The 13,471-nt window shown below is 39.1% G+C and overlaps 1 protein-coding gene across 1 annotated transcript in view; it reads right to left on the bottom strand.

Moving 5' to 3' along the window:
- Window positions 1-10,760: 10,760 nt before the first annotated feature.
- Window positions 10,761-13,471, bottom strand: part of ABCA13 (ATP binding cassette subfamily A member 13) — a 489,071-nt gene continuing 486,360 nt past the window's right edge. The window contains exon 62 of the mRNA XM_030795834.1: window positions 10,761-12,816. Coding sequence (XP_030651694.1) covers window positions 12,721-12,816 — 96 coding nt within the window. The 3' untranslated portion in view covers window positions 10,761-12,720. The remainder of the gene's footprint in view (window positions 12,817-13,471) is intronic.

The following is a 13,471-nucleotide window of genomic DNA, read 5'->3' on the forward strand; positions in this document are numbered from 1 at the left end:
TCCCTTTTGTTATGAAAGGTACCATATTCACAGGCTCTAGGGATTGTCAGTCAGGAGGTCATTATTTTGTCCACTATAGGTACAGAGGTCAAAAAGCTAGGAGGCAGCAGCCAGGTGGGAAGTAAAGGCTACTTGGACCAGAATGTTTGCAGTGGAGATGGACATAAAGGGAAAGGTTTGAGAGAGATATAGGAGGCAAAGTTAACAGGACTTCATGGTGGACTGGATGTGAGAAGAGTAATGAAAGTACCAAAGACAATATTCATTACACTGCTGAATTACAATATGAGTCCTATGAGTGTGATAGTTATGCTCAAAAGAGATTAAGGTTTGGCAAGAAAGTGCATTGATTAGATTTTGGATAACGAGTTTAAAGGCCTTAAGGTCATTCAAAGGGAGATTCCAAGTGGATATTTAGAAAAACAGATCTAGAACTAAACAGCAGTTTGGCCACAAAACAAATCTGAGGTATGGGCTATTGAACTGTCTTCTATGCCTCATGCAGCAGCAAAGAAGATAGAGAAAAGGGAGGGACTGGAAAAGGCATGAATACACCTTTTCTTGGAGGTGAGGGGATAAACAGAATGTTGATATTAGTCAGTCACCATGGCAGGCATTTACATTTTCTGTCCCATTTCATTTCACAGAAACGTTGTGAAGTCAGCATTATTATCCCCAGCTTAATAAAGTTGAAAATTCACAATGCTTAAGCGACAAAGTGTGTTATGGATTGAAGTGTGTTCTCCAAAAAGATAGATGTTGAAGTCCTAACCCTCAGTCACTGTGGATGTGATCTTACTTGGAAAGTCTTTGCAGAGTTAATTAAGAAAAGGCCATCAGAGTGGACCCCAATCCAGCATCACTTGTATCTTGGTAAGAAAAGGAGACCATGATGTGAAGACAGATGTATACAGGGAGAGCACCATGTGACAGCAGAGCCCGAGACTCAAGTGATGCGTCTTCTGGTTAAGGAATGCAAAACAAGCATGGCCACCATCAGAAGCAAGAAGAGGTAAAAAAAGATTCCACCTAGAGTCTTGGAGAGAGCATGGCCCTGCTAACACCTTGATTTTGGACTTCTACCCTCCAGAGCTGTGGGGGAATTCGTTTCTGGTTTTTTTTTAAGCCAACAAGCTGTGGTACTTTGTTACAGCAACTCTAGGACCAAGATATAAGACCCAGTCTAACCTCAAAATCTCATTTTTATGTTACACAGACCATTCCACTTCTGAACACAATATTTGGATCATTTTTTGTGTTGTGTAAATTAGTTTGCCTGGACACTGTCTTAGGCAATTTAGGCTGCTATGAGAAAATACCATAAACCAGGTGGCTTACAAACAACAGATATTTATTTCCTCACAGCTTTGGAGGCTGGGAAGTCCAAGACCAAAGCACCAGCAGGTTCAGCGGCTGGTGAGGGCCTGCTTCCCCATAGGCAGTGCCTTCCCTCTGTGTCCTCATGTGGTAGAAAAGCTGAGGGGTCTCTCTGGGGCCTCTTTTTCAAGGGCTCTAACTCCATTCGTGAGGGCTTCACTCCCACTTCCTAAAACTATTACCTTGTGGGTTAGGACTTCAATACATAAATTTTGAGTGGGGGACACACAGCTATTACTGACTGGTAAAAGCATTTTTTTTTTTCCATCAAAAAATTTCCCAATTACCAAGAGTAACTTGGAAGACCAAACAGAAGTCAGATTCTGGCCGTTGCTGGACAAAGTAGCCTAAACTCCTAAGTTTCAGTACCCACAATGACAAGTGCACTGAGCTGGAGGATGGGGACACGATGATGTAAAGGAAGAGGGAGGAAACGAGGCCCTGCACATACCTAACTGATAATTAGCTTATTATTTTAGGTCACTGTGTTTCGGTCAGAAGAGAGCAGAATAACATAAGAACAAAAGGAGTAGTTGCTATTTACATAAGAGTAATGAGAGTGCCAAAGATAATGTTCATTGCACTCTTGAATTACAATATGAGTCCTAAGACTAGAAGGAAGACAAAGGGGTAAATCGTAAAAATTAAAAGAGGAATCTAGGCCGGGCATGGTGGCTTATGCCTGTAATCCCAGCACTTTGGGAGGCTAAGATGGGAGGATCACCTGAGGTCAGGAATTTGAGACCAGCCTGGCCAACATAGTGAAACCCTGTCTCTACTAAAAATACAAAATGTAGCTGGGTGTGGTGGCACGAGCCTGTAGTCCCAGCTACTCATGAGGCTGAGGTAGGAGAATTGCTTGGACCCAGGAGGTGGAGGTTGCAGTGAGCTGAGACCATGCCATTGCACTCCAGCCTTGGCAAAAGAGCGAGACTCCATTTCAAATAAATAAATAAATAATAAAAAAGGAATCTACAAAATCCAGAGGGAGATGGTAGAGTGAAGCAAAAATAAAAGTTGAGATTTAAGAAGAATGATTCAGAAGCAAAGTTTGTCCTATGACAGCCTGCCAGGTTCCAAGTTTCTGCCTGTCTTCTTCTGTTGTCATAAATCCCATGCTCTTGTAGGTTCTCTTCAGGATCCAGACTCTTGTCCCCTCCACTCCGAACTCAACTCAGTGGCCAGGAGGAAATTGTGAGAAGGGGTAAAGACCCCTGCTAGGGGCCTGTGGCCCCACCACCCATGGGAGTACAGGAAAATCTTGAGTTCCTTCAAGAGAAATTGCAGGCACCTAGGTAGCATTAAGAAGTAAATGAGCAACTTGATAAGCAAGAAGGGAATAGTAGACTAAAACAATACCCACGGAACTTAGAGTCACAAGAATGCTTGGTAAAGACAGCATCTTAACATACGTTCCTGAGTTGTTTTTTATCAGAAACCTGGATCCCCACCACATGTATTCACTGACACATAGACCTCAGATAATGGGAAACCAAGAGCTGAGGTCTAATGGTCATTCTGTCTTCTAAATTCCTTCCTGAGGGTCCTAGAGGAGGCCATGCCCATGGGCCAGAACTAACGTCCTTTTCTGCTGATCCCAAATTTTTAGACAAGCTTCACCTCCTTAAACAATTGCAAATCAGAAAATCTCTGAATCCACTCGTAACCTGTGGGTCCCCGCTTTGTGCTATCCAGCCTTTCAGTGTCAAACCAATGTAGAGCTTCCATGTATTCATTTATGACTTTCCTGTAACCTCTGTCTCCCCACCTTTAAAAACCCTTACCTGTAAGACACCTTGAAGTTCAGTTCTTACGCATGAGCTGCCCAATTTTGTTTGCTGGGTGCCTTGCAATAAATGCCCCACTTTCTCTCGCTCCTATCTGGATGTCAGTGTTTGGTTTTGCTACACTGAGTGAGCAGACCCCAGTCCAGTTCAATAACAATCTCAGGGTGGAGAGATATTCTTAACGGGGTTGCTATTACACATTGCTAGGCTTCCTCTGGCTGCCTGGCCATGCATATTTCTCTCTGTTCTCCCCTATGCTAATCTCCTGCCTAGGACATGGAGTATCTCACAAGCTTCAGTAACCACACTCTAAGCCCTGGAAAGAAATTTTGCCCAAACTAATCTAGTGTCCAGTCCTGGTTTTGCAATCAGAGGTATCTTTGTGAAAATTGTCTTTAAAATAGATTAGTATCCCTTTTCTTTGTGCAGTCAAACACAGGAGATATTATCAGTATTATATTAGTAGTAATCATGTTTTCTGCTTTTATCTGATGGGCAAAACATTTCCTTCCCTAAAAGTGCCAAGTCTCTATTAAGATTTTGTTACCAACTTGCTTGAGGGAAATGATATTAAGCTGGTGTATGGTGAGTGTGTCCTAAGTACCCTATTAAGTATGCCTGGGACCTGAAGTTTTGGTGTTTTCTTCTCCTTGTGGGCATTACAGTTAGTTGGGGAATAACTGCACATTTTTCACTTTGCAGAAACTGAAGGAAAAATGAATACATTTTTCATGCATCTAAAAATGTACAAATTTTTTCCTGGAAAACAGTGAGTAAGTGTAGGGTTTTCAAGGAAAACACAAGAATAATTAGGGAGGCCTTGCAAACTCTGGAGGACAAGGACTTCAGTATTGCACATGACCATGGGATTCATGCAGAGACATTTATATTCAGGGAACTTTCCTACATCCCAGGGTCATGGAAAAATGCACACTGTCTCTGTGTCCATAAGCATTAGCTGAAAGGGTTGTGTACAGGACCATGTCGAGAACTGACACAGCCTAACAGGAAATTGAGGAGTCTCTTACATAAAATATTCACTTATTATTGCTTAGTTTCAAGTAGCAATGATTCATAATGATTATGCAGTTTTTAAGGTTGATGTAGTTCCTGCCTCTATCCTCCACATTGTTCTACTGTTCCTTCAGTAAACATTTATAAGAACTGGATCCACTAAGAGGCTCCAGGAATATAATCATGTGTCTGATTCTGAAGTTATTTTTGAAAAATTCCACTACATACAAGGAAATTAATATGAAAAAATGAAGTTTTTAACAACAAAGGCATATATAGAAATGGAGATGCTCAGAGGAGGTCACAATTAACACTATGAGCTGGGGAAGGGTTCAAGGAAGAATTAAGAGAGGAAAGAGTAATGTGTCCTGAAAAAAAATCCCTGGAAGGCAACAGATGAGTCTTGACAAGCAGAGAAAATAGCATGTGCCACAGACACAGTTGTACAAGAGCAGGCTTGGTGTTCTAGCTGGAGGTGGTGCAGGGCGGGGAGCAGAGGCAGGCTCTCCATTGACAGGAGGAAGAGGAGATGGCCTGGAGGTCAGCAAAGGACCTGTGAGGGGAGGCCTTTTACAATCAAGTTTGGGTCTGGAAAACCAATCTGGAGCAGCATGGAGAGCTGTGTAGGAGTCCAGTCAGAGGCTACTCTATAAAACACACCCGGAAGAACAATAAGAGGGAGATAGGATGACAGGACCTCTTACTAAATTACAGACCTAATCAGGGTATGCACCTGCTGCAAACCTTCGTGTCTGCTCCTGCAGGTCTAAAGGGTAATCCCAGGACCAGACCCTCATCTGCCTTCCCTGATACTTCCTCACAGGCATGCTAAGCTTCAACCAGAATGAATTATCTGCAGGTTCTCAAATACTTTAAGTTCTTTCATGCCTCTGTGCCTTCCCAGGACTACCCCCAACTCCTGTTTGGAATGTGGCTATTTGTACCATCAGCTCCTCTATCAGCTCCAATGCCACGTTCTCTGTTGACCTTTCCTTGACTTTCCCAGTGTTCACACCACTTCATGCTGCCAGTTTGGCCTCCACACTAAACATGACCCTGGAGGCCTAGGGAAGTCTGCACTCTTCCAAAAGCAAAATCGATGGCCAGTCACTCGTTCACTGATATGGTTTGGCTCTGTGTCTCCACCTAAATCTCATGTGGAATTGTAATCGCCATAATCCCTGCATGTCTAGGGAGGGACCTGATAGGAGGTAATTGAATCATGGGAGTGGTTTCCCTCATGCTGTTTTAGTGATAGTGACTTCTCATGAGATCTGATGGTTTTATAAGTTTCCCCTATGCTCTCTCTCCTGCTGCCTTGTGAAGGTGTGTGCTTCCCGTTCTCCGTTTGCCATGATTGTAAGCCTTCTGAGGCTTCCCCAGCCATGAAGAACTGTAAATCAATTAAATCTCTTTTGTTTATAATTTACCCAGTCTCAGGTAATTTCTTTATAGCAGTGTGAGAATGAATTAATACATTCACTGATCATTTCAACAGGTATTTATTGATCACCTATTCAGTGCCAGGCACTGGGAATAAAATGGAGAAAGGGAAGCACCTCCCCACCTCCGCTCCATTGTCATTGCCCTGATGGAACTTGCAATTTAGTGTGGGAGATAAATATTTTTCAAATAATTGCACAGAAGTAAAATTATAATCATGGTACTTGCTACAAACGAGATGTACTGGGTGAAATGAGAGGGATTAGCAGAGGGGAAGGACCGTAGGCAGTGTTCAGGAAAGCTTGCACAATGAGTGAGATTTGTGCTGGCATACGAAGTGGGAGGAGAATTTAGCTTGGTAAATAAGAGGGAAAGGAGGGAGGACACAGCAGAGGAAATCAATGCACACATTCTCTGTAACAAGAGGGGATTAGGACACGTTGGAAGAACACAAAGCTAATGCAGTTCTAGCCCCTGAAGCGGGAGGTATGTGGAAGAAAACTGGTCAAGATGTTCTAGGCATTATTAAAAGCGTTTTCTTTATTCTGAGAGCATTGGGAAAGCATAGAGTTTTAATCAAAATAGTAACATTCTTGGTTTTACACTTCAAAAAAAAAATCACCCCATCAGGAACATAAAAGGCAGATGATAGACAGGCAAAATTAGATCAAGGGAAACCAGTTAGGATACCAGTGTTATGGTAAAACTGTTATTCAAGCAAGAAATAATAGAGGTTTTCATTAAGATAGTGAAAGAAGAAGTGAAAAAATAATCAGCAAGAGATGTTAAGGAAAGTCACCAGGACTCATAAAGGACTGATTCTGGAACATTAGGGAGCAGCAGGTGTTAAGGAAAACTCTTAGAGGATAGTTCATGCAACTTGAAGGTTGTTAGTAATATTCCCTTGCATGTTGAACACAAAGGAGATGAATGGGTTGGCTTGGAGAGAAGGCACATTCATCTGTTCTCTTGGTGAGAAGGATGAGCCCATGAGACTTCAGAGGAGATGCCAAGTAGGCCTTGTTGCATGTCTGGAGCTCAGTAGAGAGGCCTGCTGTGGATAAACCAATCTGTGGGTCAGCAGCTCGTGGGTGATAATTGGTGAGGAACAGATAGAAGATACAATATAGAGAGAAACTCAGAAGGCCAAGAACTAGGCTTTCAAAGGCCCCCAGTTTATTGTCACGTGAAGGAGCATTTCCCTAAAAATGAAACTAAAGAGAGGGAAAAAAAAAAAAACCAGAAAAGTATAGAGTCATGGGATCCAAGGAATAAAAAGTATTTTAACAGAGAGGTGAGAAGGTGTGAATTTTTGAATTATCTGTTGGACTTAGGAAAATGGAGACCCTTGGGGATCTTAGCTGGGACTGTTTTGGTGGCATAGAGGGAGCAGCAGCCAGAGTGGAACAGGCAGAGGAGGCAGTGGGAGGAGAAGATGGAGCAGACACTGGAGGGATGGATTATTGAGTGGACACTGATGTGACATTGATACAGTATTTTATACAATGGGAGAGACTAAAGCATCTTAAGTGTTGCTAGAAAGAGCCTAGCTCTGAGAGAGAGAACAAATATACAAGACAGAAGAGAAATAATAAATAAAGTTTCCTGAGAAGGGCATGCTATATTTTGACAGTGTAACACAATTCAGCTTTTAAAACTTCATAAATATTATTAGCTGTATCATATCAGATTGTGAAAATTTACTGGTAATCTTAACTTTCTAATATAATCATATTTTATGAAATATTTTTTCCACATTTGAGACCATTTATTACCTTTGAAAGCAATGGATTACATTAATAGTTTCTGAGTTTATATCACAACTGCATTTTCTAGATAAATCACATTGTATTATGAGACATATACTACTCATTCTATTTACCATTAGTTCTGTCTGTATCCATGTTCATACATTAATTTCTCCATATTTGTCTTTTCTTTTATTCTTGGACAAGTTTGTATGCCAATGTTATACTGGGGTCTAAAATGAGATAGAATTTGTTCATTTTCTGAAATAGCTTGTGTAAAATAGAGAGTTTATTTCTTTTAGAATGGCACGTTTGTAAAACCATCTGGGTCTGCTGTATTGGGATGGGACGCTGGTAGGGATATACTTGTGATGACATTTCATGGTTGATTCATTTTCTGAAGTGGCTATTGTTTTCTCGAGACAATCTTGATTCTTAATTGTTTTACTAAAAATTGTTTTTGAATATTTTGCATAAAGTTTTTCATATTATTCTATTACTCTTCATTTCTACCTTTAGATATGTTCCCTTTTCTAAAATTGTATATTTGTGCACTGTCTGTGGAAATTTGCTGATTTCATTAGTCTTCTTAAAGATCTTGTCATGATTGTAAATGTGAGGAAAATGGAAGCACACAACAGCAAAAGGGCTTGGAGATCACACTCTGATTGGCAGTAGAGCCAGGTCTCCTGATGCCCAGCTTATGAACTCCCCCTTGGACTTGCTGCCTTGCCCTAGCGTACTACCCTAATTCACTTAAACTTATGCTGAGGCAAACAAAGTTTTTACTTGGTTATGTGTGGGTAGACAAAGCTGCAATGTGACACTAAGTGCAAGTGTAAACAGATTGGAAGCAATGACTCCTCACCCTGCATTGAACCCCGCAAAGAGTCCTCAGTGTTTCATGAACAAAACCAAGGAACAAACAGACCCCCACCAACAACAGTTGTCACCCATCATTACCAACCCACACCCATGGAACATAAATGTGAAGGCAAACATGGGGTTCAGAATGTTGCCTTGTATTGGAAAGAAGAATATGCTCATAAAATTTCTAGATGTGTTTTTTAACCATTGAGTTTTGCTAGGTTTAAGATGTACCTTTAACTCAGTGGACCTAATTTTTCTTTAAAACATTTTAATGTAAAGAGTGTTTCTTTAAAATACTTTAAGAGAAAAAACGTGATAGATTCACTTACAGTGAAAGACAGTGAAATGTCTCTTGTGATGACAAGTAATAGCAAATAATTAAGAAAAATGCTTCTGACTTCTTCCTGTAATTTGCAACCCTTTCCAGCAAGAGATATTTATTCATTAAAGTTCTCAAGAGGAATTCTCACTGTGAGAAAATGACAATGCTATTTATTTAACCCAAATGGAAAATATCCATAAAATTTTCTTCTCTTTATCTACCACATTCAATTTGACAGTAATGTTTATAAATATAAATGATATCTGCTCCACAGATCTTAGCATACATCTTTAATCTTGAAAATAGTAACACTCTTAGAAACTAGATTGCCCAAAATAGCCAAATAATTTAACACTACCTGGTTCATTCAACATGTCCAAAATTGAATGCATTCTTTTCCCAAGCAAAATGGCCACAAAACTTCTCTGTATTTCTATAGTAGTGACTGCTGGTTATCTATCCAGTATCTGTTTAGTTCTTCTCACATAGAATCAGAACCTTCATTTTATTTTAGGGTGGTCAGAAGCCTGGATAAAGACTGCATTGAGCAAACACTCTTGTAGCTAGTTAGGGTCATGTGAATACTTCCAGGTGATGTAATATAAGCCTAAGTATGCAGGTGAGGTTGCCAGGGAAGCTTTTCAGATAGATGTACTAGTATCCCCTTAGTCCAATTTTTCTTTTATTTCAGCTTTGAATATTGTGATAGCTAGAGATCTAGCAGCCATTCTGGAATGTAAGAGAAATTCTAAAAATGAGACACCTGGGTTCTTGATGTCCACAGGAACCACTATATTAGCTATCGCTCTCCAACATAATAAGCAAGCATCCATTGCTCATTAAATATTTTCCATTTGCTCTTAGCCTCAGATATCATTTCCCCCATTCTCAATCTACAAAGGCCCACGAAGTTTGTTCCCACGTCCTCCATGAGAGCGAATCATTCCAACCCCATGTCAGGGAGTACTCCTTGCTTGTAGATCTCACCTTGCCATCTCCACCTGCTTGAGTGCTCCTCAAGGACGGTGACTGTGGCTCTGCTATTGATTAGTTCACCAACCCATGTTTACAGTACCCACCACCTACTTATGTGCATGGAATGAGATCAAAAGTGTTAGTTGAAGGAATGTGTGTTTGAGTGTGCATACATGTGCATGTGTGCGTATGTATGCTTGTATGTGCATGATGTGTGCATATGTATATCTGTGCATATGTGTGAAAGGGCTTTGAATTATTCAAGTGTGTGAAATTGAGTTGTAACAAGTCATCAAAAAAATTCATTGAGCTGAAATAATGCAGCAGGCCAAAGCAAAAGCCAAAGGACAAACATAGTTAACCCAGCTCGAAAATTTAAAATGTCTGTAACTCCTACTTAGGCAGAAACATTTGTGATTATGCTAATATTCATGTCATTCTCATTAACACTAATAGTGTGCCTATGGGGGGAGGTTGTGGGGTGTGTATGTGGCTGTGTAGTTTCTAAGATGTTTTGTAAGATGTCATGTTGAGCTATTTTTCAATCCAATGCTTATTAAACAAAACTACCTATGACCTTAAGCCACCTAGTCTTTATTATGCTAAAAATACACTTTCTGTTTGCTTTTTACTATCTTGATTTTGCATGAAAGCTTTAATACATCAACTGTTTAAATATCTGAGTAAAGATAATCTATATAGTAAATGCTAGATTAGTAGAACTGGGATAATCACTGTTATTTCTGTTTCATAAAGTACTCTACTCAGAATGATTTCAAAAGAAGGTAGTCTGTTTAAAAGTCTCAGTTGTGTGACCTTAAGCCCAAAGGTCTTAAGACAAATGTTTAACTCCAAAGGTGTAAAATACCTGCATGACTTATAAATGCAATGACATTTTCAACATTAACATAAGATCTGACCTTTTGTATCCAGTCTTCTGGGATGTGGTGTTTTAGCATGTTGGGTTTCTCTTTCTTTCTGTTTACTGTTCAAAGGCATACCTTGAAGCATAAACTTCAAGAATACAGCAGTTCAAAAACCAGAAAAGAACCCCTAAGAGCAGAATATAGCAGAGCAACACTCAATTAAATTTTAACCTTTCAAACTTTAAAAGATTTGGAGTAGCTTCATTTCCTGCTTACCTAAATTAAATTGGATCCCTAAAGACACAAATAAAGATACAAGAAAATATATTGGCAAAAGCACAATTACGTTCCAAAAATCGGGTTAAATTAAAGCACATCTCATTTATTCACTGCAGGTTAAACACATTCATGTTTCACAAATTGGTATTTATTGATTCAATAGTCATAAAACGATTACACATTTCCTTTTGACAACTAGACTATGTTAGAATTAGAGAATAAATCATACGGCCATAAACTGTAATTTATTTAAGGAAGTGTAATTCATGTGATACCTGGGAATCAAAATTGCTCACAACAAAGCTATCTGTGATTGTCTTAATCCTTACCATTTAAAAAATATCTCTTATACAGAATGATATTTAGGAAATAGAGATTTAATGAAATCTTGCTTTACAAAGAAATCTCATAAGGAAGTATATGCCTTTCATCACAAGCTACTGGTACTCAATATTAGTGTTGAAAAAGGCCAAATTTTAAAATAAGATTAATGTGATTTTCTATTGAACATTCAATAGAAATAGAATGTTGAGAAATGTCTGAACTCAGAAGTGTCTGACTGGAAACTATTTCAGTAGTGGATTGATTTTATGCATTTTACTAACTATAGGATGAAAAAATATCAGATGTATATAGTCTTTAAGAGTCACATCTGAGCACTCTATATCTGACAATGCTTTGAAGACAATTCTGAGAATGACATAATTTTTACAAAGCTTTTAAAAATATATTTTAAAATAAACTACAGCTGGGCACGGTGGTTGATGCCTGTAATTCCAGCATGTTGGGAGGCTGAGGGGGCGGATCACAGGGTCAGGAGACAGAGACCATCCTGGCTAACACAGTGAAACGCCGTCTCTACTAAAAATACTAAAAATTAGCCGAGTGTGGCGACGTGCACCTGTAGTCCCAGCTGCTGGGGAGGCTGAGGCAGGAGAATGGCGTGAATCCGGGAGGCGGAGCTTGCAGTGAGCCAAGATCATGTCACTGCACTCCAGCCTGAGTGACAGAGCGAGACTCCGTCTCAAAAAAAAAAAAAAAAGACTACATACTATGCTGATTTTGCTTGTATAACTAGGAGGTAACTAGACATTCCCTTAGGTCATTGGTTCTTAAATTGGAATGTGCTTAAGCCCCAGAATTTGAGATTCAATAGGTCTGGAGTGGATCCTGAGAATGTACATTTCTTGCAAGCTCCCAGGAGATGGCAATGCAGCTAATATGGAGACCACTATGCTTTGAAAAACACTGACATAGAATAACAAAAAACAGTAATTATTCATCTAAATTAAGAAAAAGAAAATGCATCTACATTTTATTTCTCTACGCTCATAAATTATAACCTGGGAGATTCTGGTAGAACTATTGTAATTGATACAGAGTAACTAGTTCAATTTAATTAATTTTGCTAAAGTGTATACTAAAAGAGCTTTTTAAAACCTATTTTTTTAAAAAGGCATCTTTTATATGTAAAAAATTGGTGATTTTTTCATATCATACCATATAATGTCATCAGTATTAATAAAAGCTTACATTAAAATCATTAAAAACATGTATCTAGTAAATAGATGACAACAATAGAAAATAGTCCTTGTTACTGTTTTCTATACAAACAAGTTACTAAAGATTTTTAACCCGTGGGGAGGGAGCTCAGTTTTCTTAACAGAAAAGTGACATGTTTAGAGTGGACATGTCACACACACTCTAGTGTGACAGGCTTTCCAGCTCCAGAATGTCTCAGTTTGGACACTGTCAAATCATTCATGCCTTTGTCACAAAGAAGCTGGTGTCCATCTGGCATGGTAAAGAGGACAAATGTCTTGGAGGAACTCCCCAAAAGTCTGCAGAAAGAACGACCTTTCCATTTGGTGGTTATTAATTAACAAGGAGATTCAAAATAGAAAATGAACAAGAGAATGTAATTTGACTGCCTGGAGAGTGTGTTCCAGCTCCTTGATTGTGCATGTGCTTGTTTTATCCTTCACTGTTAATTGTAATGAAAGACAAGGTTTTATTCCTTATGGAAACTTCTTTAGTGCTCAGATGGGCAAGTGATGTGTGTGGTGACTGTCAGCGGATGGATCAAGAGTAGATTGAAGAGTTTGCTGCTGCTCAGAAGCAAAATTAATAAACACCTGAAAAAAACCGTAAAAATGTTGTTTACTTATAAGAATACAACCCTTTGGTCTCACTTACTAGAAAGGAGACATTGTCTCAGAACACTGGCTAGCTTGTCCTAAAAACCACAGATCGTTAATTCACACCACTCCCTCCCAAATCACATAAATATGTAAATCCATTGAGGACACAACTCAAAGAACATTCATATTTCTAAACAATTATAATAATAAATCGCCTAGAAATTCTCAATACTTTAAGCCTGGTTTTAGAAAGATGTCATGATGTATTTTTATATTTCTGGTACTCTTAGTAAATGAAACGCTTTTTGTTTCCCCAGAAGTTAGCTATCATTTGATTGCAGTGGAGCCCCCCCAAGAAGTCTTGTGGGGCTGAGTAAGGTGGAGAAAGGAAGGTTAATGTGATATGATTTAAATAGTTGAATGTCCAACATAATATGAACAAATTGAAACTCTACTGAGTATCTATCTTAAGTAGAAGGGTATACAATAAACAAACTTTCTGACACTCACCATCCTTGTCATAATTTTATAAAATTTAACAAGATGAATTGAATAAAGTGGTGAATTGAAGCAATTCGATTAATTTTACAATTGGCTAGATTAGGTCTGATGAACAGACCAAAATGCAACCTCCTGAATCATTCAAGAT

The sequence above is a fragment of the Nomascus leucogenys genome, chromosome 17, assembly GCF_006542625.1.
Source record: "Nomascus leucogenys isolate Asia chromosome 17, Asia_NLE_v1, whole genome shotgun sequence".
Lineage (NCBI taxonomy): Eukaryota > Metazoa > Chordata > Mammalia > Primates > Hylobatidae > Nomascus > Nomascus leucogenys.